General features: G+C 39.6%; 2 protein-coding genes and 1 long non-coding RNA gene across 3 annotated transcripts; all 3 read right to left on the reverse strand.

Annotated features, from left to right (window-relative positions):
• Nucleotides 1–1,393: 1,393 nt before the first annotated feature.
• Nucleotides 1,394–2,815, reverse strand: LOC115692647 (putative disease resistance RPP13-like protein 1). Its single transcript, XM_030619575.2, has one exon. The coding sequence runs from the start codon at nt 2,813–2,815 to the stop codon at nt 1,487–1,489; it is 1,329 nt and encodes a 442-aa protein (XP_030475435.1). The 3' UTR covers nt 1,394–1,486.
• A 3,679-nt stretch (nt 2,816–6,494) lies between these two features.
• Nucleotides 6,495–9,185, reverse strand: LOC130137723 (uncharacterized). Its single transcript, XR_008816098.1, has 5 exons — nt 9,154–9,185; nt 8,715–8,943; nt 8,017–8,381; nt 7,238–7,402; nt 6,495–7,003 (listed from the first exon to the last, which is right to left on the reverse strand). It is a non-coding gene; the product is annotated as an uncharacterized LOC130137723 (long non-coding RNA).
• A 63-nt stretch (nt 9,186–9,248) lies between these two features.
• Nucleotides 9,249–13,754, reverse strand: LOC115692643 (putative disease resistance RPP13-like protein 1). Its single transcript, XM_030619551.2, has one exon. The coding sequence runs from the start codon at nt 13,521–13,523 to the stop codon at nt 9,333–9,335; it is 4,191 nt and encodes a 1,396-aa protein (XP_030475411.1). The 5' UTR covers nt 13,524–13,754; the 3' UTR covers nt 9,249–9,332.
• Nucleotides 13,755–26,256: the final 12,502 nt, after the last annotated feature.

A 26,256-nucleotide genomic window follows, 5' to 3' on the forward strand; every position in this document is an offset into this window, starting at 1 on the left:
ATCTAGACCTGTCAAAATGGGTCATAAACCCATTTCTTAACCCATATATTAGTAAATTGATCATAAATTGGTTAGTTATATTTAGTAAATAGGGCATAAATGGGTAGAAGTCTAATATTAGTATTAAATGGGTCATAAATGGATCGTAAATGGGTCATAAATGAATTTACAACTGATTTAAACTCAACTCATCTCTCTCGCCCTTACTCAACCTTACGCTCACTTCGCGCACTCATCAAAGATATGGTATGAATTTTCCTAGATTTAATTAAATATGAAAGTGTTTTAGCAATATGGGTCTGATCGGGTATGATTTAATTAAATATGAAAGTGTTTTCAATGTACAATTCTTTCAGCAAAGATAGTTGCCCAAGTGATGGTAATGCTTTGGCCTTATGACACCCATGTAAACGTAAATGCACTATGTTAACATGTGGGGGACTTCCTAACCATGAAGAGAATTCTAGGCCACCATAGGAGGATATTTCAAAATTTCCAAGGTTTTGGTGAGGGCGAACAAAGTCCAGGACTTTTGCTTCAAGCTCTTCATTCCGGAAATTTTCAAAATCTCTACTCCATTGCATTTTCAACCAGCATATTCCCTTCTTTGTGCATAAATTGGCATCGTTGGCATCTCCAGCTTTTCGAACCATATGCAAATCAGAGATGCACAATTCCCCTCGAAGGTTCTCCAGGTTTTTTAACTTCTTCAACCTCGAGCCATCTCCCGTTGCCACTACAAATTTGGACAACATCTCAAGACCCACCATATTACCTATATACAGCGGCATTGCTCTAAGGCTCGAAGTGTTGGTAATGTCGAGAAATCTCAAATTGATCAGTTTCTCCATATCTTTTAGTAATTCAATAAGGAAATGACAGCCCCGCATTATCAAAGCCTCTAGGTTGCACAATGCAACAATTGACTTTGGAAGCATTGTAATATCAGTATACGACATATTAAGGAGCCTTAGCTGCCTCAATTTGCCAATGCAATTCGGTACCTCTATGATTTTGTAGAGACTTAATGAAAGCACCCTCAAGTGCTTTAATCCAGATAACAAGTCACACGTAGCACTTTTTGGGACAAATAGGACCTATTATGATATCTAGATTGCTTCGCTAACGATATAAAACTCCTAAGCCCCTTCATTCCATGATATATTTTGAATCTTTCCAACACAACGTGACTGCTGGAAATGAATGAGGCATGACGAGCTAAAGATGCAGTATTTTGATTACCCTTGAATATAAACTCCTCTGAGTTAAAATAGGTTGCACCTGCAACTAGCTTTGCCAGGTCATTCGCAAGTTCATGCATCAAGAATCGTGATTCACTGCTACTTGACTTTTGAAGTAACAGTCTGGATACTAGCTCGTTGAAAAATTTCAAACCTATATTCCAACAGTTCTTTTCTTCTTTTCCCTCCAACAAGCCCTTTGCAATCCACTAGTGAATCAACTCATCCCGTTCGATTTCATAGTCTTAGGGAAATATAGCACAATAAGCAAAACATCTCCTTAGATTAGAAGGGAGATGGATGTAGCTAAGTTTCAAAGCCGGAAGGATGTCATTACTTTCTTCTGGTAGGTCCCAAATTTTGCTATTCAATATAGCTTCCCATTCATGGGGACTGACTTTAAAGCTTAGCAACCCAGCCAAAGTCCTCAAGGCTAATGGTAACCCTTGGCATTTTTTCACTATTTTCATACCTAATACTTCAAGATCATGATGATGATCGAAATCTCCGACTCCAAGAGCATGAAATGCGAACAAAGTCATACAAGCATCTTGTGACAACTCTTTGAGAGTATAGGGTCGAGCACAGGCTATTTCAGCAACACGGAAATTACGAGTCGTGACGATGATCTTACTTCCCTTCGCTCCTGATTGAAAAGGCTTCAAGAGGATTGTCCAATTTCCATAATTCTCGTTCCAAACATCATCTAAAACAACAAGAAACTTCTTCCCCATAAGGTGTTCCTTCAGCTTATCATGAAGCCAATCGAGGTCCTTACCTTCATAAGACAAATGGCCATTGGTTGTCTCAAGGATCTTCTTTGTAATAGTAAGCAAGTCGAAATCATTAGAAACACAAGCCCATGCCTTCGCATCGAAGTAGTCGGTGACTCTAGTATCATTGTAAACTTGCTGAGCCAGAGCCGTCTTCCCAACACCCCCCATCCCTATGATGGGAATCACTTTCAGATCCGCACATGTTCTATCATCTTCTTCTCCTGTTAGTAATTCGAGGATCTCCTTTTTTTCAACCTCCCTACTAATGAAATAAGGCTCGGGCAAATTTGTAGTGCGAAGCGGCTTATCCACTCGGGTGTATACTGATTGAATCCTGTTATTCTCTCCAAGGCTCAGAGTATCTTTTTGAATGATGATATCCTTCAATCTGCCATCCATCTCTTCTATCTTGGATCTCATTTTACGATCGAACATAAATGCTCTCGGGCTCAATCTAAAGCAACAACTGGGAATAAGGGAAGAACGCGCCTTGATAGTGCGGGGTTCTGCCTTGGACTCGTTTTTCGCGAATTCTGTGACGAACTCGTCAGGCAAGTTTTCGATATCGTAGGCCAAGTTCCTAAGATCTTCAAGCCACGACTTCACCCCAAGATCGCCTTTCAGTTGCCTGTACTCTGCATCATCCAGCACTCGGTTGATACTGATGAGCATCTTCTCCCATTTCTTCAACAGTGTATCGATACCCTCGCGCCGCGCAAAGTTGAGAAGTTCGCAAGAGGCCAACCTATCAAACAACACCTGAAGAAAGGTGCCAAGAAAGAGGTCCGCGAGGGGCATGGCTTGGTTCAGGAGTGGCAGAGAATTAAGGGCCTGTTTGGCAACTTGCCAAACAGTGAAAATTTATGTTCTTTTGTTCTCAGAATTAGTTTTGGAACAAAAATCCGTTTGGTAAACTTTCTGTTCCTAGGCACAAATTTGCAAAAAACTGTTCCTAGAATCAGTTTTGGAACAGAATCAAAAAGTAAAAAAAAAAAGTAGTTTCTTGATTCTGGGAACAAGAATTAGAATTGGAAAAGAAATTATTTTTTTTCTCCTTCTTATTTCCCGTTCTTTCTGTTGTTCTTCTTCTTCATTCTTTTTGCCTGGCCGGCCACCGGCGACACAGGCGAGGGCCGGTGCAGCCCTCGCCGGCCTTTTCCAGCCCTAGCCCGAGCCGACGAGGTCGGCCCTCGTCTAGGCCGCGAGCCTCGAGGGCGGCCCTCACCGGCTCAGACGAGGGCTAGAAAAGGCCAATGAGGGCCGCGACGCCCTCACCGGCCTTGGCCTGTGGTCGGCGACATGGTCGGCGACCAGGCCATGGCCAAGAAGGAGGAGAAGAAAAAAAGAAAAGAAAAAGAAAGAAAAAAATATTAAAATATTTAAAAATATTATTAATAAAAAGAAATTTTGTGCCATTACCAAATGCATTTTTGTTCTTTTTCTATTTCAGGAATAGAAATTTTGGACCGTTACCAAACGCCTTTAAATGCTGAGTATCAGTTCATCCGCACTGAATAAAAAAGAATCATTTTTTAGCAGAATCAGTTCTCGAGCACAGAATTGTTGTCATGCGCACCCTAAACAAGATTGCGAGGATGGTTTGAAACAAAGTGTACTGAGCGGAGAGGAAACCCAAGTTGTTATTTCAAGGACAACAGCATCAAATGATGGTGTGATGAACCAAAGACTTTTCAAGCACTAAAGTGCTCTTTCTTTCTCGGAAGGAGCTGCCGTTGCATTTCATTTCGTCTCATTTGATTTAATTTAATTTCTTTTGCCTTTAATTTCTCGGAAGCAAGTTGGTCGGACGTGGGACCAACAAGTCTTGGCATCATTGAAGCCACCGAAGGCTCGGAAGGTAAAGAAGTGGACTTGTCTCCAACCCAGCCCCGAAACTTCTGCTCTGTTATTGTTCAATTATCAGTTCTCTCCACTCACACCACACGAATTCCCAAATGCACCCATCCACCATCATCATGCATCACATAAGATCATATGGCATCATGGTTTCATTGATGCAGCCTCATGAACCCCATCCTATTATCAAATAAAGGAGCAGTTATTACATAATTTTAGTGTATGTCGACCAAATACCACCTTAACTATTGACCATATGGGTCTCAACATTATTCAACGGAACACGAGCTCAATGCGTTGAAAGCTCCAAAAATTATGTAGTTGATTGCTTAACAGGTGTCTAGAAACACTTGATAAAAAAATCATTTCTAAATAATGTCCAGAAAGAAAAAAACTGTTACTTTTCTACATTATTATGGTTGCTACTTGGATTTGCTCTCATAAAGATACATTATGCATAAGATTAGGGGGGAAAAATCGAGTGGCGCCAAATCGAATTTCATTGCAAACCTTCAAGCTGGTTCAGACACAATTTGATCGCTAAATTTTGAAAAAGAAAAAAATATCATAAATAGTTCATCGGTCTCAAGGTCAAACAAAATATGAATTTCAAGGCAGCAAGGTCGATAAGATAGGCTTACGTCTAATTAGGAAAATAGTGGGAGTACCTAACTACAATTGGTCCACCGACTCAATATTTTCCAAAGATGGACAAATTGGTAACTTTAATTAACTACAAGGTTTTTTTTTTCGGAAATTACAAGGTTTAAGGGGTGGTTCAAGAAATGGGAGCCAGACAAGAACAAGAATTACTGTGCGAAGGAGATGAAAGTTGCTTTCTGCGAGGTAAAGAAATGAGTAATTTGAGCTAAATCTTCGCTGCATCATGTTGACATCTTCTCAGCTTGCCATTCATGCTTTGAGATTGTAAAAATGTCACCCCTCGTTTTATTGGTGGTGAGTTGCTCGATAATCCTCAAAAAATCAAAAATCAAAATCAAAAGTAAAAAAGTTGAAAATATAAAATATAAAAAAAAAAAGAATGGAGATCCAATTTAGGTAGTTGCATCTTAGGAATAGTTTTAATTTGATCCAATTTAGTTTAAGATTGCAATTACGGAATTATCTCAGTGCATGTTTTACTCTTAGGTTCAAATTTTATAACTGTGAAAGGTTTAATGCAACCACACATAAAAATGACATCATTTCTACCACGGCTCGACTGTAAATCTATTTCTCAAGAGCTGCCCTAAAAAAGTCCATCCTTCACATAGCCGGAATGGAGCGGCTAAAAGTCTTGGACATGTCATGTGCAAATATCAAAGACAAAGCTAGAAGGTAAATAACATTCGCCTCACCACCACTCGTTTTAATACCGATCAGCTTTTCGTTCAGAGATGCTAATTTACTCGTACATTGCTTGAAAACAGTAACCTGCAAATGCAAAAAAGAAACCTAGTCTGAATTCTAAGCATCTCTCCCGTGTCTTCATCAAAGCCGGAAGGAATAAAATATCCTAGATGTACAATGATGCATAAGACAATCAATTGCTTTGAAGCACAAGCGGTTATATCACAACGCTCAATCTTATTTTGAAGCTGGAGACTTCGCCCATCTGTTGGTAGGGGTCTTTTGTAATTATCGAGAGTGAAAGGCCGCTCAAGGCAAGCTAAGAACTATTTCATGGAGCATGCATAGGAAGTACCGGCTCTATCAATTAACAATCGACAATCGTGATATGATTTGAATAATCATAAGATCAGAAGATTTCGATGAAGTCGGGTAGCTATATTTGATGAACATCTATTACTCTGCGTGAATGGTCTAATATTAAATGAGTTTACAAAAGTCCAAAGATTGTTTGTAAGACTCCCTCAACAGCGACCATCATCAATATGGGGTCGTTCAAAATGTCCAGGAACTTTCCTTCAATGGTCCGAAAGAAATAGGCGAAGGAGAAAAGGCTTCACAAGTCGGATTTTCTTGCAAAGCCGTGGGGCTGCTTCTTGGAAGAGGTCTTCATCGACAAACTTGCTTTTAAAAGTAAGCCCGAGCACAAACACCATCGACAGTTCCAAACAATTTCTTTATTTTTATTTATTTATTTTATTTTTTACAAATAATTTCTTTATTAAAATGATGATGATATTATGGCAAATAGCTACAAGAAAAAGGGCCGAATTTGGATGTTGAATTTCCTACGGAATTACCATGAATGCAAAATAAAATGTTGTAAAGTCTCTCTTGGAATCTTTTGGTCTCTCTCGAAATCTTAGTCAATAAGCATTTATCTTTTTAACCTTATAACAACTCCTGTTCATCGATTGTGCTTCTTCCTCCAATGACAATCTGGAGAAATGCGAAGGTCAGTAACCGGACCTCATAAAAATTGGACCCGAAAAGAAGAGGGTTGGAATTGACATTTATTTGCCGTCACTGGATAGTTTTCAGATTAAAACACGCAACTTTACACACCAAAAAACAACAAGAAGCACAACCTCGAACAAACCTTACTCTAGCTCGATAGTTTTCACAAACTTAAGATTCCCAAGCAAGACAACCTACAACGCTTATCGGTGCCGATCTTATTTTGACACCAAGGCAACACTCAAAACTATGCTTAACGGAGAACTTGATAATGTTGAATACATTAAACATCAAGAACTAAATGACAGCGAGATTCAGTGATTAGCTTGACAGAATTAAGACCTTCCTCTGTACTTCACTAGAGAAACTACGCTTGAAAAATTAGATGAGAGCGAGATTCAATACTTAGATTACAAAACATGTAGAGAGATCTTGTTCTCCCAACAGACCAACTGTTAATCCTCTCAAAAGTAGGGATTTTATCATGCATTATTAACCAAGAATTAAAGCCAAATCTTGGCACATTAGGGGAGAACCACAAAGTCTGTACCAGTCAACATCAGCATTCTTGTTTCTGACAATTTCCCAAGCAACAAAAGAGTTAAGGCAACCAGTTGAAGAAGCTGTGCATACAACACTCTCTGCAGCTGAGGAATTACGAAAATTCACACCACAAACAGCAGCTTGGATGGAAACCAACTCTCTAGACCTAGCAGCGGGCCACTTCCAATGAGAGTTACGAATAACAGCAGATACTTTGGCCTGTAGAGGAAGAGAAGATTCATAAGCTATTCTCCTTGAGAAATGATTCCCGCAAGATCCTAGCATGGTGTCACAAATCATACCAAGAGAAATATTATATCCATTACCCACTATATATCTAATGCGGGGTTTCAAGATATTCCCGACATTTAATAACTTCTTCCAAGCATAACTAGCATCTGGTTTCCAGTCAAGATGATAGCTATAGAGCCAGGAAAAACATAGAGACCGTACCTCAACAAAATACTCCACAGACACTTTAAAATACAAGCCAGATTTCACAAATCCAGTCTTCGAATGCTAAGGCCTCCAAACTGCTTAGGAGGACAGACAGTTCCCCATCTAACTTTTGCTCCCTCTTTAGCATCCGGATCTCCCTTCCAAATGAAAGCTCTACACCTGCGCTCAACCATTTCAAAAACTTTCTTGGCAACAGAAAGAGTTGGCTCTAATAGTTAACCAGATTATAAATAAAAGATTTAATAAGCTGAAGGTCTTCGGCATATGAGCGGCTTTTAACTGTCCAAGCTTTAAATCTTGTTGTAATCTGATGATTTTATGAGATTGTCTGAAAGTCTTTCAGACCATCCAAAATAACTAGAAGAAAGAACCAATCGAGAACATAGGGTTGGCTGATTGCTCATGCTGTTTGATTTGATTGCTGCATGTTAGACAAATGCATCTTTTAAAAGCTTAAGCTTTTAGGAAACGAGCCAAGTGATATATATATCATAACACTCCCCTCCCATAGAACCGATCCCTAATGCACAACAGAATGTGGGCATAATCACGTAAATGAGATGACCGAGGAAATTTTAACAAACAACATAACAGACGAGAAACTTTAAATCATTGATATGTGCTTTGATACAATGCTAGAAATGAACAAGCAGTGCGGACAATTTGCCAATCCTTCAGAAGAGATTCTTTCTAAATTCTGATTACACCCCCATGATCATTACCCGCCTCCTAAACAGCTAGTCAAAAGTAGCAGCAGAAACAAATCTACTCACCCTTTAAACTTTGCCAACCAGCGACTCTAGAATCCAGGGCTATGCATCTTTGATTCCACAAAGCAGGATATGAACAGTTATCGAAACGAACTTTGGGCAAAGATTTCATTGAGTGCTATCCAGTCAGTGAAACGTCTTCATTTGTGTCTGTACTCAAACCGACTAAACCATTCCTTAGTCTTGGATGGTGAGTAGAATGCTGGAATGGAAGGGTTGAGGCGCAATAAATCCGTTTCCACCGTAGATTTCGATGTGCATCACGATATGCTCAGAAATGAGAAGATTGCGCGCATGGGAACAAGCACTTTGAATCGGCAGATGCAAACAGAAAGCTAATATCGAGTTCCTTCCACTTCAGGTGAATGCTGCAAAAGTAAATTTCACATATAAGAATCGAAATTAGTGAGGTGCATTCCACAACTTAGTAAATGTGTTCAAATGGAGTTTCCAGACTAAAACGGGAAAGAGGATTTAAAGCATCTTAATTGCCATTAACATGAAATGAACTTGCTCTATCCATCTGAAGTTCTGAGCCATACTTTTTTGATGCAATGCAACTTTCAAACATTTTTCAAACTCGTCTTTTGCTATTTATTCATCATATAAATCATGTCCAGACTTTAGATTCATCTAGTGGATTGAACATCAGGGGAAAAACAAGACACTCAGCGAACGGGGGAAAGAGAACATATACATACCTCTATCCCCGCCAGTAATTCGAGAACCAACAAAAAATCATGGGAAAAGCTTCCGCCAAAGTCCAAGATGTTAACAAGGAAGCTAGCCCGCAGTGGCACGTACCCCTTCTTCTTCGCCTCTACAATGAGGAGCAATCTCACGTCCGGGGTCCAACCCTTCAGCATCTCCTCCTCCTCGGACTTTAGTACTGACAAGCTCCACCAATGGGTGGGAATTGCCGATGTTAACCTGCGAGGCCAGCAAAGATGGAGAGAATGTTTGGGTAATGAGGACTGGAGCGTAGTGATGACAAAAGAATTGGTGGACGAGAAATCCAAAGTTCAAAGACGCGAGCAGCCCCCGTCAACAACAATTTGTGCCGGGATCGATGAGATCGTAGTGGGGGGAACCGGTACCAAATCTGAGGAGAGAATTTGACAGCGAGTTGAAATCAAATACCTGGTTTTTACCCCGAAGGGCCATCGAGAGGAGGAGAGCCGAAGAAGAAGCGGAGAGAGGCGGCGATTGGGATGGTGATGGTTACGCCCAAAAAAAAAAAAAGTCAAAGCTCAGATAATATTAAAAACCCCCCCTATCTCTTCCCCGCATATAATAGCATTCGAGTCTGAATCCTCCTTTTAAGTAATTGACCGGAATGGGTCACGGCTCAATCTGACCCGCGGGATTTCGCGGATGAGGGGCCAATAGCGGCCGGTCCCTTTCTTGCATCGCTCCTCCAGAATCCCACATCCCCTGATCCAGAGCCATTCAAGGGAGGGAGGGAGGCCATCCTGGGGCAACTCCCTCAGCTTCGGGCAATTATCGATCCATAAGCTCTGGAGAGAGGGAGGGAGACTGCTGGCCAGTCTTTCCACCTTCCTCATGTCATACATACGGAGATGGAGCAGAGAGGAAGGGAGCGGAAGCCGAAGATCCTTCTCCTCTCCCGCTCCTCCGGCATTGCCTTCTATCCAGAGAAATTGAAGGGAGGTGAGGGGGGTAAGCCACTCCCTCACCGGCTGCTTCATATTCCCACATTTCCATACCGTAAGTTCCTGCAGCTGGGGCGGCAATCCTCTATCGGGGAAGCACGTAATACTCTCACACTCTGAAATTGCCAGTTCACAGAGATATGGAAGTCGATACAACTGATTAGGTAACGATTTTATCTTTGGACACTCCTTAAGAGAAAATCTCGAGATGCTGAGAGGAAGAAGAGGGAAGCACTCTAGCTCCAATGCAGGACACTTGACCAATGCCAAGGAAGTGAGATGGGACAGTGCGTGCAGGCACGGAGGTAAACTTCTCAAATTCTCGCAATCCCTAATTTCAATCTCTTGAAGCGACTGAAGACGGTCTATATTTATCTCCGCGAGCGACTCCACTCCATTGCAGTAAGAAATCCTAAGTGTCTCGAGGGTCGCAGGTAAAAATCTACCCTCGCTGAATAGAGAGGCTGGCAGAGAATTGCATTCGCGGATTGATAATTCTTGCAGACAAGACGTCATGTCAATGCAGTTATTGCTATTGCTACTGTTGCCAGTGCTTGGTTCATCCGGATGAATACTTAATCCTCTGGGTAAAGATTGTAACATATTGCAACCTCTAACGTTTAATGATATCACCGATGGTGGTATACCTGTTTCGGGGAAGGACACGAGTTTTTGACAGTTATCGACTCTTAAGTCTCTAAGAGAGGCGAGGGTGTGCATCTTGCTTGGGAGCTTCTCTAAATTGACACAAAATGTCAATTCAATAGTCTCGAGATTGTCGGGCAGCTCCATATCTCCTTCTCGAGCCACAAAATATATGAATTTCGGACATCTATCGATGACTAAGTTCTTCAGGCAAGCGAGATTTCGGATGACATCTCTATCTTGCCACAAGTATATTAACTCGTTACAATTCCGCATCTCCAACTTCTCTAGCTTGATCAAGGAGCTTGTGAACCCATGATTTAAGCAAGTTAATTCAGCAACATTTTCAATGGCAAGAGCGGTTAGAGATGTCAGGTTTACGAAACTCTTCAGCACCCCCTCATTACAACCTCCAAAGTTTAATTCATTGAGAGATGGAAGGCTCGTGATAGAGGGCGAGGCATCCATACGAGGACAAGATTTGATTTCAAGCGTTATGAGGGAGCTTAGTTGACTAGGCAATCTTCCCATCAACATAGGGCAATACTTAATGGCGAGATGCTCAAGACAAGGGAATAATACTCCTACTTCTTCGGTGTGGACGCGATGAGACCAATCCTCCCACAATGGCATGTCCTCGAACACCAAAGTAATTAAGGACGGAAAAGGACTTTTAGTTCCATAAAATTCAAACCCTACCGTGCATATCGCATATAGACCTTCGATGTACAATTCTTTCAGCAAAGATAGCTGCCCAAGTGATGGTAATGCTTTGGCCTTATGACACCCATGTAAACGTAAATGCACTATGTTAACATGTGGGGGACTTCCTAACCATGACGGAAATTCTAGGCCACCATAGTAGGATATTTCAAAATTTGCAAGCTTTTTGTGAGGGCAAAGAAAGTCCAAGACTTCTGCTTCAAGTTCTTCATTCCGGGAATTTTCAAAATTCGTACTCCATTGCATGTTCAACCGGTATATTCCCTCCTTGGTGTGTAAATTGGCATCTTTGGCATCTTCGGCTTCTCGAACCTTATGCAAACTAGAGATGCACAATTCCCCTCGAAGGTTCTCTAAGTTTTTTAACTCCTTCAACCTCGAGCCATCTCCTATTGCCACTACAAATTCGGTCAACATCTCAAGACCCACCATATTACCTATATATAGCGGTATTGCTCTTAGGCTCGGAGTGTTGGTAATGTCAAGAAATCTCAGATTAATCAGTTTCTCCATACCTTTTGGTAATTCAATAAGAAATAGACAGTTCCGCAACATCAAAGCCTCTAGGTTGTACAATGCAATAATTGACTTTGGAAGCGTTCTAATATAAGTATGTGACAGATTAAGGTGCCTTAAGTGCCTTAGTTTGCCAATGCAATCCGGTACCTCTGTTATACAGTAGCCACTTAATGAAAGCACCCTCAAGTACTTCAATCCAGATAACAAGTCACATAGCACTTTCTGAGACAAAAATAAACTACTATATTGCTTATGCTTATCTAACGATATGAAACTCCTAAGTCCCTTCATTCCATGATATATTTTGAGTCTTTCTGACACAATGTGATCGTTGGATATAAATGAGGCATGACGAGCTAAAGATGCAGTATGTTGATTACCTTCGAACTTAAACTCCTCTGAGTTAAAATGGGTTGCACCTGCAACTAGCTTTGCCAAGTCATTCACAAGATCATGCATCAAGAATCGTGATTCACTTCTACTCGACTTTTGAAGTAACGATCTAGATACTAGCTCATTGAAAAATTTCAAACCTGTATTCCAACAGTTCTTTCCTTCTTTTCCCTCCAACAAGCCCTCTGCAATCCACCAGTGAATCAACTCATCCCGTTCGATTTCGTAGTCATTGGGAAATATAGCACAGTAAGCAAAACATCTCCTTAGATTCAAAGGAAGATGGAGGTAGCTAAGTTTCAAAGCCGGAAGGATGTCATTACTTTCTTTTGGTAGGTCCCAAATTTTGCTGTTCAATATAGCTTCCCATTCATGGGGACCAACTTTGGTGCGTAATAGCCCGGCCAATGTCTTCGTTGCTAATGGCAACCCTTTGCATTTTCCTACTATTTTTCGACCTAATTCTTCAAGATGGGGATGACAATCGAAATTTCCGACTCCTAGAGCATGAAATGCAAACAAAGTGATACAAGCATCTTGTGACAACTCTTTCAAAGTATATGGTGGAGCACCGGCTATTTCAGCAACTTGGAGATTACGAGTCGTGATGATAATCTTGCTTCCCTTCGCTCCCGATTGAAAAGGCTTCAAGAGGGTAGTCCAGTTTCCATAATTCTCGTTCCAAACATCGTCTAAAACAACAAGAAACTTCTCCCTCGAAAGGTTTTCCTTGAGCTTATCTTGAAGCCAATTCAGGTCCTTACCTTCACAAGACAAATGGCCATTGATTGTCTCTAGGATTGTCTTTGTAATAGCAAGCACGTCGAAATTATCAGAAACGCAAGCCCATGCTTTCACATCGAAATAACCGGTGACTCTAGCATCATTATAGACTTGCTGAGCCAGAGCTGTCTTCCCAACACCCCCCATCCCCACGATGCGAATCACTTTTAGATCCGCATATGTTCTATCATCCTCTTCTCCTGTCAGTAATTTGAGGATCTCCCTTTTTTCATCCTCCCTACTAACGAAACCAGGCTCGGGCAAATAGGTGGTGGGAAGCGGCTTATCCTGTCGACGGTCTGCTGATCGATTCCCGTTAGTCTCTCTCAAGTTTAGAGTATCTTTTTGAGTGATGACATCCTTTAATCTGCGATCCATCTCTTCTATCGTGGATCTCATTTTGCGGTCGAACATAAATGCTCTTGGGCTCGATCTGAAGCAACAACTCGGAAGAAGGGAACGCGCCTTGCTAGTATCGGGTTCTGCCTTGGACTTGTTTTTTGCAGATTCTGCGGCGAACTCGTCTAGCAAGTCTTCGATATCGTAGGCCAAGTTCCTGAGATCTTCGAGCCACAACTTCACCCCAAGATCGCCAATCAGTTGCCTGTCCTCTGCATCATCCAGCACTTGGTTGATACTGATTAGCATCTTCTCCCATTTCTTCAGCAGCGTATCGATACCCTCGCACTGCGCAAAGTAGAGAAGCTCGCGAGAGGCCAACCTATCAAACAGCACCTGGAGAAAAGCGCCAAGAAAGAGCTCCGCGAGGGGCATGGCTTGGTTCGTGAGCGGCAGAGGATTAAACAAGAGTGCGAAGATGGTTTGAAACAAAGTGTACTGAGCGGAGAGGAAACCCAAGTTCTTATTTCCAGGACAACAGCGTCAAACGATGGTGTGATAAACCAAAGACTTTTCAAGCACTAAAGTGCACTTTCTTTCTCGGAAGGAGCTGCCGTTGCATTTCATCTCGTCTCATTTGAATTTGAATTTCATTTCTTTTGCCTATATTTTATCGGAAGCAAGTTGGTCGGACGCGGGACCAACAAGTCTTGGCATCATTAAAGCCACCAAAGGCTCAGAAAGTAAAGAAGAGGGCCCCGTCTCCAAACCAACCCCGAAACTGCAGAGTCGCACCGCAGTTTTGGCATCATTAAAGCCACGCGGGATCAATCGTTCTCTCTCACCGCTCACATCACACGAATTCCCAAACACACCCATCCACCACCATCATGCATCACATAGATCATATGGCATCATGCAGCCTCATGAACCCCATCCCATTACGAAAAAAAGGAGAAGTTATTAAATAATTTTTGTTCATGTAGATCGAATACCACCTTAACACGAGAGCTCAATGTACTGAAAGCTCCAAAAATTATGCAGTCGATTGCTCAACAGGTGTCCATAAACACTTGATAAAAAAAGTCATATCTAAATAATGTCCAGAAAGAAAAAAACGTTACTTTTCTTCATTACTATGGTTGCTACCTAGATTTGCTCTCATAAAGATACATTATGCATAAGATTAGAGGGGGAAAATTGAGTGGCCCCAGATCGAATTTCATTGCAAACCTTCAAGCTAGTTTAGACACAATTTGATCGCTAAATCTTTAAAAAGAAAAAAAATATCGTAAATACCTCATTGGTATCAAGGTTAAACAAATATGAAATTTCAAGACAATAAGGTTAGATAAGACAGGCTTATGTCTAATTAGGTGTATAGTGGGAGTACCTAACTCCAGTTCGTCCACCGACTCAATATTTTCCAAAGACGGACAACTTGATAAATTTAATTAACTGCTAGGTTTTTTTTTTTTGGGAAATTACAAGGGGTGGTTCAAGAAATGGGAGCCAGACAAGAACGAGAATTATTGTACGAAGCAGCGGAAGACCTCTTCACCTTTCCCAGTTGCAGGCCCCATGGGCAAAGCATGGAAAGAACGGTGATTGTGGCGGGACATGCGCGGAAGCCAAAGGCATCAAACTTTTATAATTCATATAATTACTTTTCTATTTTCATTGCTCTTTTGCACAAATAATTTATTTATTACTCTCTCTCTCTCTCTCTCTCTCTCTCTCTCTCTCTCTCTCTCTCTCTCTCCCTCCATGTACATCGATTTTCGATTTTCTTTGCCATTTTATCTATAGTTTGTATGTTATTGTTGTTCTTTGGATGCTTTGCACATGGGCCTGCAACTGCACATGGTGAAGAGGGCAGAGGGAGAATGACGTTGGATCCCTTCTTACTATCGTTCGCACAGTACTCCTTGTTGCTGTCTGGCCCCCATTTCTTGACCCAGCTAAATACAGGGTGTCAGGACATGCTTGTTTACTGAGCAATTACAAGGTTCCTGTTGAGATGCAGTCCTGTTCTAAATAATGTGCAATGCTCTTTAGGGTGAAGTGCACCCTCCTCATGATAAATTGCTCGCTTTTTTTATGGTGAAGTGTGTTGGAATTTTGGGTGCAAATCCCTTGTAAAGTGAATAAGAGGTGTGGGTGGAGAAGTCCCACATTGAATGGAAGAGAGATGGGAGATGGGTTTAAATAGTTGAGCTTCACAAATGGGTTTAGGCCCCAAGGGGTACCCCATTTTTGTGGAAGAGAGAGAATCTACGCCAAGCTGGGTCGGTTTCCCCGCGCGCGCGCCGCCGTCGTTCGTCTGGCCGGCTCAGATCGGGCCCGGGTTCCCGTCGGTTTTATTGAGTGAGAGTAACCGAACCGAAATTCGCTGGTGACTATTCATTCGCGCATGACCGAACGAATCTCTGTTTTTCCGAAAGTCATATTGCCGTGCTCTCATTTTGTGCGGTTGTCTATGCAAAATTGCGTTCGAAGGAGTCCTCTGAATACGTACCGCTTCAGAGGAATGAGATCCGTTCTATCCTGGGAGACGATTGTCCAATATCCTCGGGTACTGATTGAGGGGTCAAATTCGTCTTAAGGACACGACGTTACTTTGTTGGGCTCGGATCAACATTTTGTTTATTTGTTTGTGCTGCTTTCAGGTTAGTTTTCCTAACGTTTCATTTCAATTTCTGGCATGCGAACTTAGCCGACAACAATCTTAAGACGAATTTTGCTTCGGTTATGTTCGTATAATGATTTGCATGGTCTAAGTATTCTGTATAGTTCGTATGTTCCTTGTCATAGTCGTATAGGAATACGATTCTGTTCATACATTCTGTTCCTGTTACAATTTTTTTTAATTCTGTTCGTAAACAAATTTTTCGTTTCTGTTCATATTAAAATTTTCAATTCTATTCGTGAACAAGTTTTTCGTTTCTGTTCATATTAAAAATTTTCAATTCTGTTAATGAACAAACGATTCTGTTCACAGTCATATATTTCCGATTCTGTTCGTGAATATGTCCTGTATTTGTATTTCAGAAATGGCTTTGACTTCGACTCCGGTCAACCCTATTCCGAATCACGGAGAAAAGCCAGAAAAGTTCAATGGCATGGATTTCAAGAGATGGCAACAAAAGATGTTGTTCTATCTCACGACCTTGAACTTGGCTAGATTCCTCAATGAGGATGGTCCTAAATTGGACGTTGGAGAGACAAATAAAGAAAAGTTGGCTGCTGTGGATGCATGGAATCATTCTGACTTCCTGTGTCGCAACTATGTCCTCAACGGTCTGGACAATACTCTCTATAACGTCTATAGTCCGCTGAAAACGGCTAACGAGTTATGGGATAGTCTGGACAAGAAATACAAAACCGAAGATGCCGGATTGAAGAAATTCATTGTCGGTAAATTTCTGGACTTCAAGATGATTGATTCAAAGACCGTCTTAAGTTAGGTTCAAGAGCTTCAAGTGATTATGCATGATATTCATGTTGAAGGAATGACTCTAAGTGAGTCAATTTAAGTAGCTGCCTTCATTGAAAAACTGTCACCATCCTGGAGAGATGTCAAAAATTATCTCAAACACAAGAGAAAGGAGTTGTCACTTGAAGACTTGATTGTTCGGTTGAGGATTGAGGAAGACAATAGGCTTTTTGAGAAGAAAGTTGGGAAGAACCTAGAGGTTTCAAAGGCCAATGTTGTTGAAGAAGGATCGAAACCCAACAAGAAGAGGAAAATGCCTAGCAAGTCTGGAGAGGGATCCACTCAAGGCCTGAAGAAGTTCGTTGGCAAGTGCTTCAACTGTGGCAAGTCTGGACATCGAGCCAAAGATTGCATAGCCAAGAAAAGACAGAAAACTCAGGCTAATGTGATGGAAGAGATTTCCAATGGTGTTGATGATATCAATCTGACTGCTATGATATCCGAGTGTAATATGGTGGGAAACCCCAAGGAGTGGTGGATTGATACTGGAGCAACTCGTCATATCTGTGCAAACAGATCGATGTTCTCGTCCTACACAACTGTGGGGGGTGATGAAAAACTTTATATGGGTAATTCATCAACCTCTAAGGTTGAAGGTATCGGAAAGATTGCTCTAAAGATGACATCTGGAAAAATTGTGACACTAAATAATGTTCTGCATGTGCCAGATGTTCGTAAGAATTTAGGTGCTGCATGAAAACCATTCTGATTCTGTCAAGAACTGATTTTTTGTTCCCAGAATCAGTTTTGGACCAGAAACCCGTTTGGTAACGCAATTTCATTTTTCTATTTCCGGGACAAGTTTACTTCCAAAACTGATTTTGAAACCAGAAATGAGAACAAAAAAAAAGTTGGTTTTTCATTTCTGGAACAAAAGTGAGAACCATTTCTGAGGAATTCATTTTTTTCAACACACATATTCATATGGAAGTCACGATCTTTGAGGAGAGAAAAAAAAGCAAAAAATTAAAAATTTCAAAACTTAACAGAATGGTTTAGAATCTGTGGCTACCCACTTTCAGTGAAATTTAAATTTTTTTAGGTACCGAAAAAAATAAATAAAAATAAATAAAAATAAAAAATTTCAAAATTTCACAAAATGGCTTAGAAAACCTATGGCCACCCACTTTGAGCAAAATTTAATTTTTTTAGTTGCCAAAAAAAAATTAAAAATTCTAAAATTTAAAAACTTCACAGAATATCTTAGAATACCTGTGGCCACCCAATTTGAGCAAAATTTTATTTTTTTAGGTGCCGAAAAAAATAAAAAAAACAAAAAATCAAAAATTTCAAAACTTCACAGAATGGCTTAGAATACTTGTGGCCATCCACTTTGAGTGAAATTTAAATTTTTAGTGCCAGAAAAAATAAAAAAATATAAAATTTCAAAACTTCATGAGAATAGCTTAAAATACCATGTGCCACCACTTTGAGTGAAATTTAAATTTTTTATATGCAAAAAAATAAAAATAAGCAAAAAAGTAAAAATTTCAAAACTTTACAGAATGGCTTAAAATACCTGTGGCCACCCACTTTGAGCGAAATTTTATTTTTTTAGGTGCCGAAAAAAATTAAAAAAAAAAAAGAAAAAAAGAAAAAATTCCAAAACTTCACAAAATGGCTTAGAATACCTGTGGCCATCCACTTTAAGCGAAATTTAAATTTTTTTAGGTGACGAAAAATATAAAAAAATAAAAAATAAAAAACTTCACATAATTGCTTAGAATACCTGTGGCCACCCACTTTGAGTGAAATTTAATTTTTTTTAGGTGTCGAAAAAAAAATAAAAATAAGCAAAAAAGAAAAATTTTCAAAACTTCACAGAGTGGCTTAGAATACATGTGGCCATCCACTTTGAGTGAAATTTAATTTTCTTTAGGAACCAAAAAAATAAAAATAAAATCAAAAATACCATTTGGGCATCTAAAAAAAAATTAAATTTTACTCATAGTGGGTGGCTAAAGGTATTGTAAGTCATTCTGTGAAGTTTTGAAATTTTTGATTTTTTATGTTTTTTTTCACCTAAAAAAATTTAAATTTCACTCAAAGTGGATGGCCACATGTATTCTAAGTCATTCTGTGAAGTTTTGAAGTTTTTGATTTTTTGCTTTTTTTTCACCTCCAAAAATTAAAATTTCACTCAAAGTGGGTGGCCACAGGTATTCTAAGCCATTCTGTAAAGTTTTGAAATTTTTGAGTTTTTGAATTGTTTTGGGCACCTTAAAAAATTTAAATTTCACTCAAAGTGGGTGGCCACATGTATTCTAAACTATTCTATGAAGTTTTGAAATTTTTGATTTTTTGATTTTTTTTTGGCACCTAAAAAAATTTAAATTTTACTAAAAGTGGGTGGCCACAGGTATTCTAAGCAATTCTGTGAAGTTTTGAAATTTTTGATTTCTTGATTTTTTTTGAAAAAATTCAACAAATTTCCTATTTTCCCGAAATCTAATTTTTTTTTTATTTTCTCGACATTTTGATGATTTTTTCTGGAATTTTTCAATTTTTTGGGATTTTCTGAATTTTTTTAAAGATTTTTATGAATTTTTCGGATTTTTTATTATTTTTATTCCATTTCTAAAAAAATGGATTTTTATTCCTGGAAATAGAATTTTCTGTTGTTTATCAAACGGGTTTTTATTTCAGGAAATAGAAATTTTGTGCTGTTATCAAACGGGTTTCTGTTCTAGAAATAGAAATTTTTTGTCATTATCAAACGGGTTTTTTTTCTCAGAAACTCATCCAGGAACCAGAAATACAAAAATCTATTTCTGGTTCAGGAACTCATTCCGGAACAGAATGGTTATCATTCGCTACCTTAGTGTCTGGATCTCTCCTTAGCAAGAATGGCTTCATGTTGGTTTTTGTATCTGATAAGTTTGTACTCTCCAAAAATGAGATGTATGTAGGAAAGGATTATCTGAGTGATGATTTGTTCAAGCTGAATGTAATGACTGTTGTAATCAAGAATGATTTGAATAAAGTTGCTTCTTCTTATGTGCTTGAGTCTTCTAATATTTAGCATGCTAGACTAGGACACGTTAACTATAAGTCGATAAAGAAATTAATGAATATGGGACTGTTGCCGAAGTTTGACTGTCCAAGTGAGAAATGCCAAGTGTGTGTTGAATCTAAATTTTCTAAGCATCCTTTCCATTCTGTAGATAATAGAGTTACAGAACCTTTAGATTTAATACACACAGATATATGCGATATGAAATCAATACCGTCAAGAGGTGGTAATAAGTATTTTATCACATTTATAGATGATTGTTCAATGTATTGTTATGTTTATTTGCTTAGTAGCAAAGATGAGGCTGTGAATGCTTTTAGAACGTATAAATCTGAAATTGAAACTCAGTTAAATAAAAAAGTTAAAATGATAAGAAGTGATAGAGGAGGTGAATATGAATTTCCTTTTGAGGAAATTTGTACTGAGTTTGGTATCGTTCACCAAACAACTGCTCCTTATACACCATAATCAAATGGTGTGGCGGAAAGGAAAAATCGATCCCTAAAAGAAACAATGAATGCATTGTTGAACAGTTCTGGTTTACCGCAAAATTTGTGGGGGGAAGCTGTCTCAACAGCAAATTTTATTTTAAATAGAGTACCCCACAAAAAGACACAATAAACTCCCTATGAGAAATGGAAAGGCAGAATGCCTAACTTGAATTATCTCAAAGTGTGGGGGTGTTTGGCTAAGGTTGCGGTTCCTAAGCCTAAAAAGGTTAAGATAGGACCAAAGACCGTTGACTGTGTTTTTATCGGATATGCTCAGAATAGCAATGCATATCGTTTTCTTGTTCACAAGTCAGAAATCCCAGATATACATGTTAATACGGTCATTGAATCAAGGGACGCTTCGTTCTTTGAAAATATATTTCCGTATAACATAGTATATGAGCCAATTGATAATAATAAGAGGTCTCGAGATACTATATCTAGAAGTGATCCAATGGAGGATGAACCTAGACGTAGTAAAAGCCAAAGGACTTCCACGTCTTTTGGACCTGATTTCTAAACGTATCTGTTAGAGAATGAGCCTCAAACATTCAAAGAAGCTATGACATCGCCAGAAGTCCCGTTTTGGAAAGTAGCTATCAATAGTGAAGTTGAATCCATCTTGTCAAACCATACATGGGAATTGGTTTACCTTCCTCCTGGTAATAAACCACTACAATGTAAGTGAATTTTCAAGAGGAAAATGAAAGCGGATGGTACTATTGATAAATATAAGGCTAGGCTTGTAGTAAAAGAATACGAGCAATGAGAAGGTCTTGATTATTTTGGTACTTATTCACCTGTTACTAGAATTACATCTATAAGGATGCTAATCGCCATAGCAGCGGTGTATAAGCTTGAGATCCATCAAATGGATGTGAAAATGGCTATCTTAAATGGGGATTTGGAAGAAGAAATATATTTGGAACAACCTAAAGGGTTCATTATTCCAGGACAAGAGAAGAAAGTATGTTGGCTTATCAAGTCACTCTATGAATTGAAACAAGCACCAAAACAATGGCATGCTAAATTCGACCAAGTCATGTTGTCGAATGGTTTTAAGATTAATGAGTGTGATAAATGTGTATATGTTAAGAACACTCATAATGGTTTTGCCATTTTGTGCTTATATGTAGACGACATGCTTATAATGGGCAGCGATAGTGAGGTTGTTAAGGCGACCAAACGTATGCTCACAAGTAAATTTGATATGAAAGATATGGGGGTTGCAGATGTTATTTTAGGAGTTAAAATCCATAGACATCTGGAGTATTATCTCTATCACAGTCCCATTATATTGAGACGATTCTTGGAAAGTGCAAGAATCTAGATATTGTACCAGTAAAGACTCCGATAGATGTTAATTTACATCTTTCAAAGAATACTGGTGAAAGCAAAGCTCAAAATGAGTATGCTAGTATACTAGGCAGTCTAATGTATGTCATGAACTGTACTAAGCCGGACATAGCTTGTGCTGTAAGCAAGCTAAGTTGATTTACAGTTAGTCCAAATGAAAATCATTGGAAAGCTATGAAACGTTTATTGGGCTACTTAAAGCATACTCAAGATTATGCTTTGCATTACACGAATATCCCGGCTACTTGAAGGATCTTGTGATGCAAATTGGATAAGCGGCACTAAAGACACAAAATCGACAAGTGGATATGTATTCACACTTAGGGGAGCGGCAGTGTCTTGGAAATCATCCAAACAAACTTGTATTGCTAGATCCACTATGGAATAAGAATTTATTGCTTTGGATAAAGCTGGTGAAGAAGCAGAATGGCTTTGAAATTTCTTGGAAGATATTCCTAATTGGCCTAAACCAGTGCCCGCTATTTGTATACATTGTGACAGTCAAGCGGCAATATGAAGGGCAAGGAATGTCATGTATAACGGTAAGTCTCGACACATACGTCGAAGACATGACACAGTAAGACAACTTCTTTTTAGTGGAATTATCATCATTGACTATGTGAAGTCAAAAGATAATATTGCGGATCCATTGACAAAAGGCCTAACTAGAGAAATGGTTGCAAAAACATCAAGGGGAATGGGTTTAAGGCCTATAAACAAGTCATTATAGTGGAAACCCTACCTAGTTGACTGGAGATCCCAAGATCTAGGTTCAAAGGGACAACTAAGTTATGAAGACAGTGTAGAGTACTGTCAAATTTTTTGACTCATTCCCAGATGAAGACAGTACTAATATGTGAAGGTTAAGCAAAAGCTTTTAATGATTCTGAATTGAGTATGTGATATACTATATGTTCAAAAATCACCTATGTGAGTGTGAAGTGAGGGCCGCTTCTGTGAGAATTGAAAAAGGCCGAATTCTCTAAAACACTCATGAGACCAGGCGGTGTTCATGACCAAAATGAACACAACAGTGAGAACCAATTTTGTTCGAGAAACAGTTGTGTGATTTCTATTGTCTAGGCTTACACCAAAGGTTGACAGTTCAAAGACATCAAGTCTACTGATTAACCGAGTAAGTCCGATAGGTTTCACTAAGGAAAGTTCAAAGTCTCAGATTACTTATCCTGATGCAACATTTTCTCATGGAATAATCGCACATTGCATCTCATGCATATATAAAGAGTCAGAAAAACTGAATCTCTTATTCATGTGGGGGATTGTTGGAATTTTGGGTGCAAATCCCTTATAAAGTGAATAAGAGGTGTGGATGGAGGAGTCCCACATTGAATAGAAGAGAGATGAGAGATGGGTTTAAATAGTTGAGCCTCACAAATGGGTTTGGGCCCCAAGGGGTACCCCACTTTTGTGGAAGAGAGAAAACCTACGCCAAGATGGGTCGGTTTCCCCCCGCGCGCGCCGCCGTCCAGCTCGGATCGGGACCGGTTCCCATCGGTTTTATTTTTTTTTTTTTGTTTTGAACAGATATGTCTGTTCGGGTTCTACCATCTTCCCAGAGTGAGAGTAACCGAACCGAACGAAATTGTTCGCTTGGTGACTCTTCATTTTCGTCCTTTTATATCCGAAATTCGCTGGTGACTATTCATTCGCGCATGACCGAACGAATCTCTGTTTTTCTGAAAGTCATATTGCAGCGCTCTCATTTTGTGCGGTTGTCCATGCAAAATTGCGTTCGAAGGAGTCCTCTGAATACGTACCGCTTCAGAGGAACGAGATCCGTTCTATCCTGGGAGACGATTGTCCAATATCCTCGGGTACTGATTGAGGGGCCAAATTCGTCTTAAGGACACGACGTTACTTCGTTGGGCTCGGATCAACATTCTATTTATTTGTTTGTGTTGCTTTCAGGTTAGTTTTCCTGACGTTTCATTTCAATTTCTGGTATGCGAACTTAGCCAACAACCAAGTGCATGCTTCTCAAGATAATATACGATCTCGTTCTCGTTCACATCAAATTGAACATTTACTAATAGTTCAAGGACAACATTAAACAAATTAAAAGTCAAAGAACGAAATTACATATTGGGATAAAGTTCAGGAACAATATTGCACAAACTAAAAGTTCATAGACGACATTGCACATTAAATTAAAGTACATGAACTACTTATGTTATTATCCCTATCAAAATTGATTGAGATGCGAGCGATCGATACATAAAATACATTCTATTTTGGCCATGTCATGTGATCGGACGGGTTTGGATAGAAGATGTAGACTACAAAATTTGCCAAGGGCTTTTAAGCTGGTTTCGGAGACGAATGACACCAAGGAGGCCTCAAAGAATGGAATGAAACTTTCATTCTAGTCAAATGGTCTTTTCCATTCTTACAACTACACAATAAGAAAAAATAAATTGAGGTTGGTACAAATTACAAGTTATGTCCGTTGCGACAATTTAAGATAAGTTACTATACTAAGGTGATTGACATTCTCATCGTACGAAGTCTATAGCTAAACTCATACGTGAAAAAGAAAAATACTAACCACAGGTGCAATCCAAATTACACTGAGATCAGTTACAATTGCTGGAGTTATATTACTAGGTACAAGAACAATAAGGCGTGACCTACAAGGGAAATTATAATACCATTAAGAGGAGCAAAATCTCTTAAGACAAAGTCATTTACCTTAGAGGAAGTAATTTAATTTACCTTTGAAATGAGTAATTTAGCTTTGAAAGTAAAGTTCGTAAACCCGCTTATTGTTTCGTAGATGCAAAATAAAATTCATAAATTATATTTTGTGTTCGTAAATTAGCTTCTTGTATATTCATTATGAACAAAGGGCAACTTCAGACAATACAGGCCTCCGAGACTTCTTAAGTCAGTCTCGATCCTCAAGAGCATCGATCTTCCCTCAACGACGAACAGAATAAAGACCAAACTATATAGGTATATTAGTTTGTAACCTTGATATCAAGCTCTTCATTGCATACACTAGATGCAAAATGGAAGAACCAAAATCTCATCAAACGACATACATTTTCCGTCTTCACTTCTTGCCGCGCTCCGCTTGTCCGTAAAATGCAGGAGAAAAGAATGGACAGATGGGATCTACTCCTGTCACTACAGGCATGAATTTGATCCCGCTTAGTGCACGAACGTCTCACCTCATCGACTCATAAGCAGACGGCACATCGTGCTAGGGATGGCCTCTGCGGTTTCTCTCCATTATCCTTCTTGCCAGGGAAACTTGCTTCCCAACTGCAATGACGAAGGCTTTGCGTTTCCCAACAGCACCTCTCGCTGTTCTTCCAACACGGCGTACATATTCGCTCCGATCGCGCGGGAAGTCAAAGAGAATAACATGATCCACTTTGGTAAAGTCAATTCCTCGTGATGCCCTGCCGTATGGTTAAAAAAACATCAGGATCTTGCAAATACTTAAGGAAAGATGAGAGTGACATGTCTTTGGTAAATTCATATGTGCCCAGTGACCCCGCCAATAGTTAAAAGCACCCGCCTTTCATTTGACTGTCGCAAACCGTGCTGTTAAAAGCACTACGCACTGTTAAGAGGCTCAGAAACCCACAATGCCTCGGGCGCTAGGCTGAACAATGAGAGGTGCTAAGTAAAAAGTGGGGATTAATCCATCAACAAACAATTTATTAGGTCTTTCCTGCTTAGAATCACAAGTTATACAAGGTCTGCATCACAGCACATATTGCACCGGTGCAAGATGTTGCGAGTGTCTAAAAGTCAACAAGGAATTAAAAAGGCGAGTTTACGAGATAAGTATATCGGCCTTCATTGTATAAAAGAAGCTACAAATCTTTCGGCTTCTCAGAGCCTAGTAGCTGTCCTCCACTTCCAACAGCTCTTTCAAAAAGATATTTACCTATTCTCTTCTTTACTTTTACTAAGAACGGGAAAAAGAAGTCAAAGAAAAAACGTTAACCTAGACAAATCTTCTCAGGCAATACGTCAGAGGAGGAGCACCTCACCTCAGGCGCTTAACTTAAAAGAGGAAACCTTGCCTGAGATGAGGTGAGGAGCAGAGGCTTTGCCTCGCTTTGCCTGAGCACCTAGGTGAGTGCCTCAAGCGTTCGCTAACAGTCGGCTCTTGCCCATCAGAGAAATTGAGCTGAGCCCAATCCCAAAAAACTTGCAAAATCCACAAGACAGAACAAGACCAGTCCCAGCCATTACTATTTTCATCTAATTCTTGTTGAGACCGACTATATTATTAAATGTGCAAGCTTGAACTGAGCGCTGAAGTCCTGGGTCTTGGCAAGCCATGCATGGTTTAACTAAAGGCTTACTTTTAGGGATCAAGCTCAGCCGCGGAGCAGATCTATCTCTAGAAGCATATATTGATTGGTATCGGACAAAGCAACTATACATACCTGTCAGTGCAAACAAAACAGGGAGACATCTTTAGATGGAGAAGCAGCGAACTCTTTCGTATTTGCCTGTCGCGACTCTTGTGAAACAGCAGCATGAAAAGGAAGAACTCTTCTACGAGAGCCTTTTCTGTCAACGCGTTTCAATGCATTTTCAACTTTTCGGCATGTCTCAATCTGTATATGGAGAAGAAGAAGGATGATTTAAAAGTAATGATGAGTCCTCCATCCAGATGGCTTTGGAGCCTTCTCTCGAACTCCAGGTCAGGAGTTAGCGAGATGGTCGGGAGAGAGATGTAAATGTAATGATGAGTCAATTTCAAGCAGCCTACACTGAAAGATCAACATACCTTGTTACAAAAAACAATCGTTTTGGTTACTGGGCTTT

Source organism: Syzygium oleosum, unplaced genomic scaffold (genome assembly GCF_021117445.2).
Source record: "Syzygium oleosum isolate NSW1041296 unplaced genomic scaffold, Sole_v2.1 Sole_v2.03, whole genome shotgun sequence".
NCBI lineage: Eukaryota > Viridiplantae > Streptophyta > Magnoliopsida > Myrtales > Myrtaceae > Syzygium > Syzygium oleosum.

Bases quoted from the DNA above. Each gene is read 5' to 3' on its own strand.
- LOC115692643 (XM_030619551.2), bottom strand. From the start codon at position 13,523: ATGCCCCTCGCGGAGCTCTTTCTTGGCGCTTTTCTCCAGGTGCTGTTT.
- LOC115692647 (XM_030619575.2), bottom strand. From the start codon at position 2,815: ATGCCCCTCGCGGACCTCTTTCTTGGCACCTTTCTTCAGGTGTTGTTT.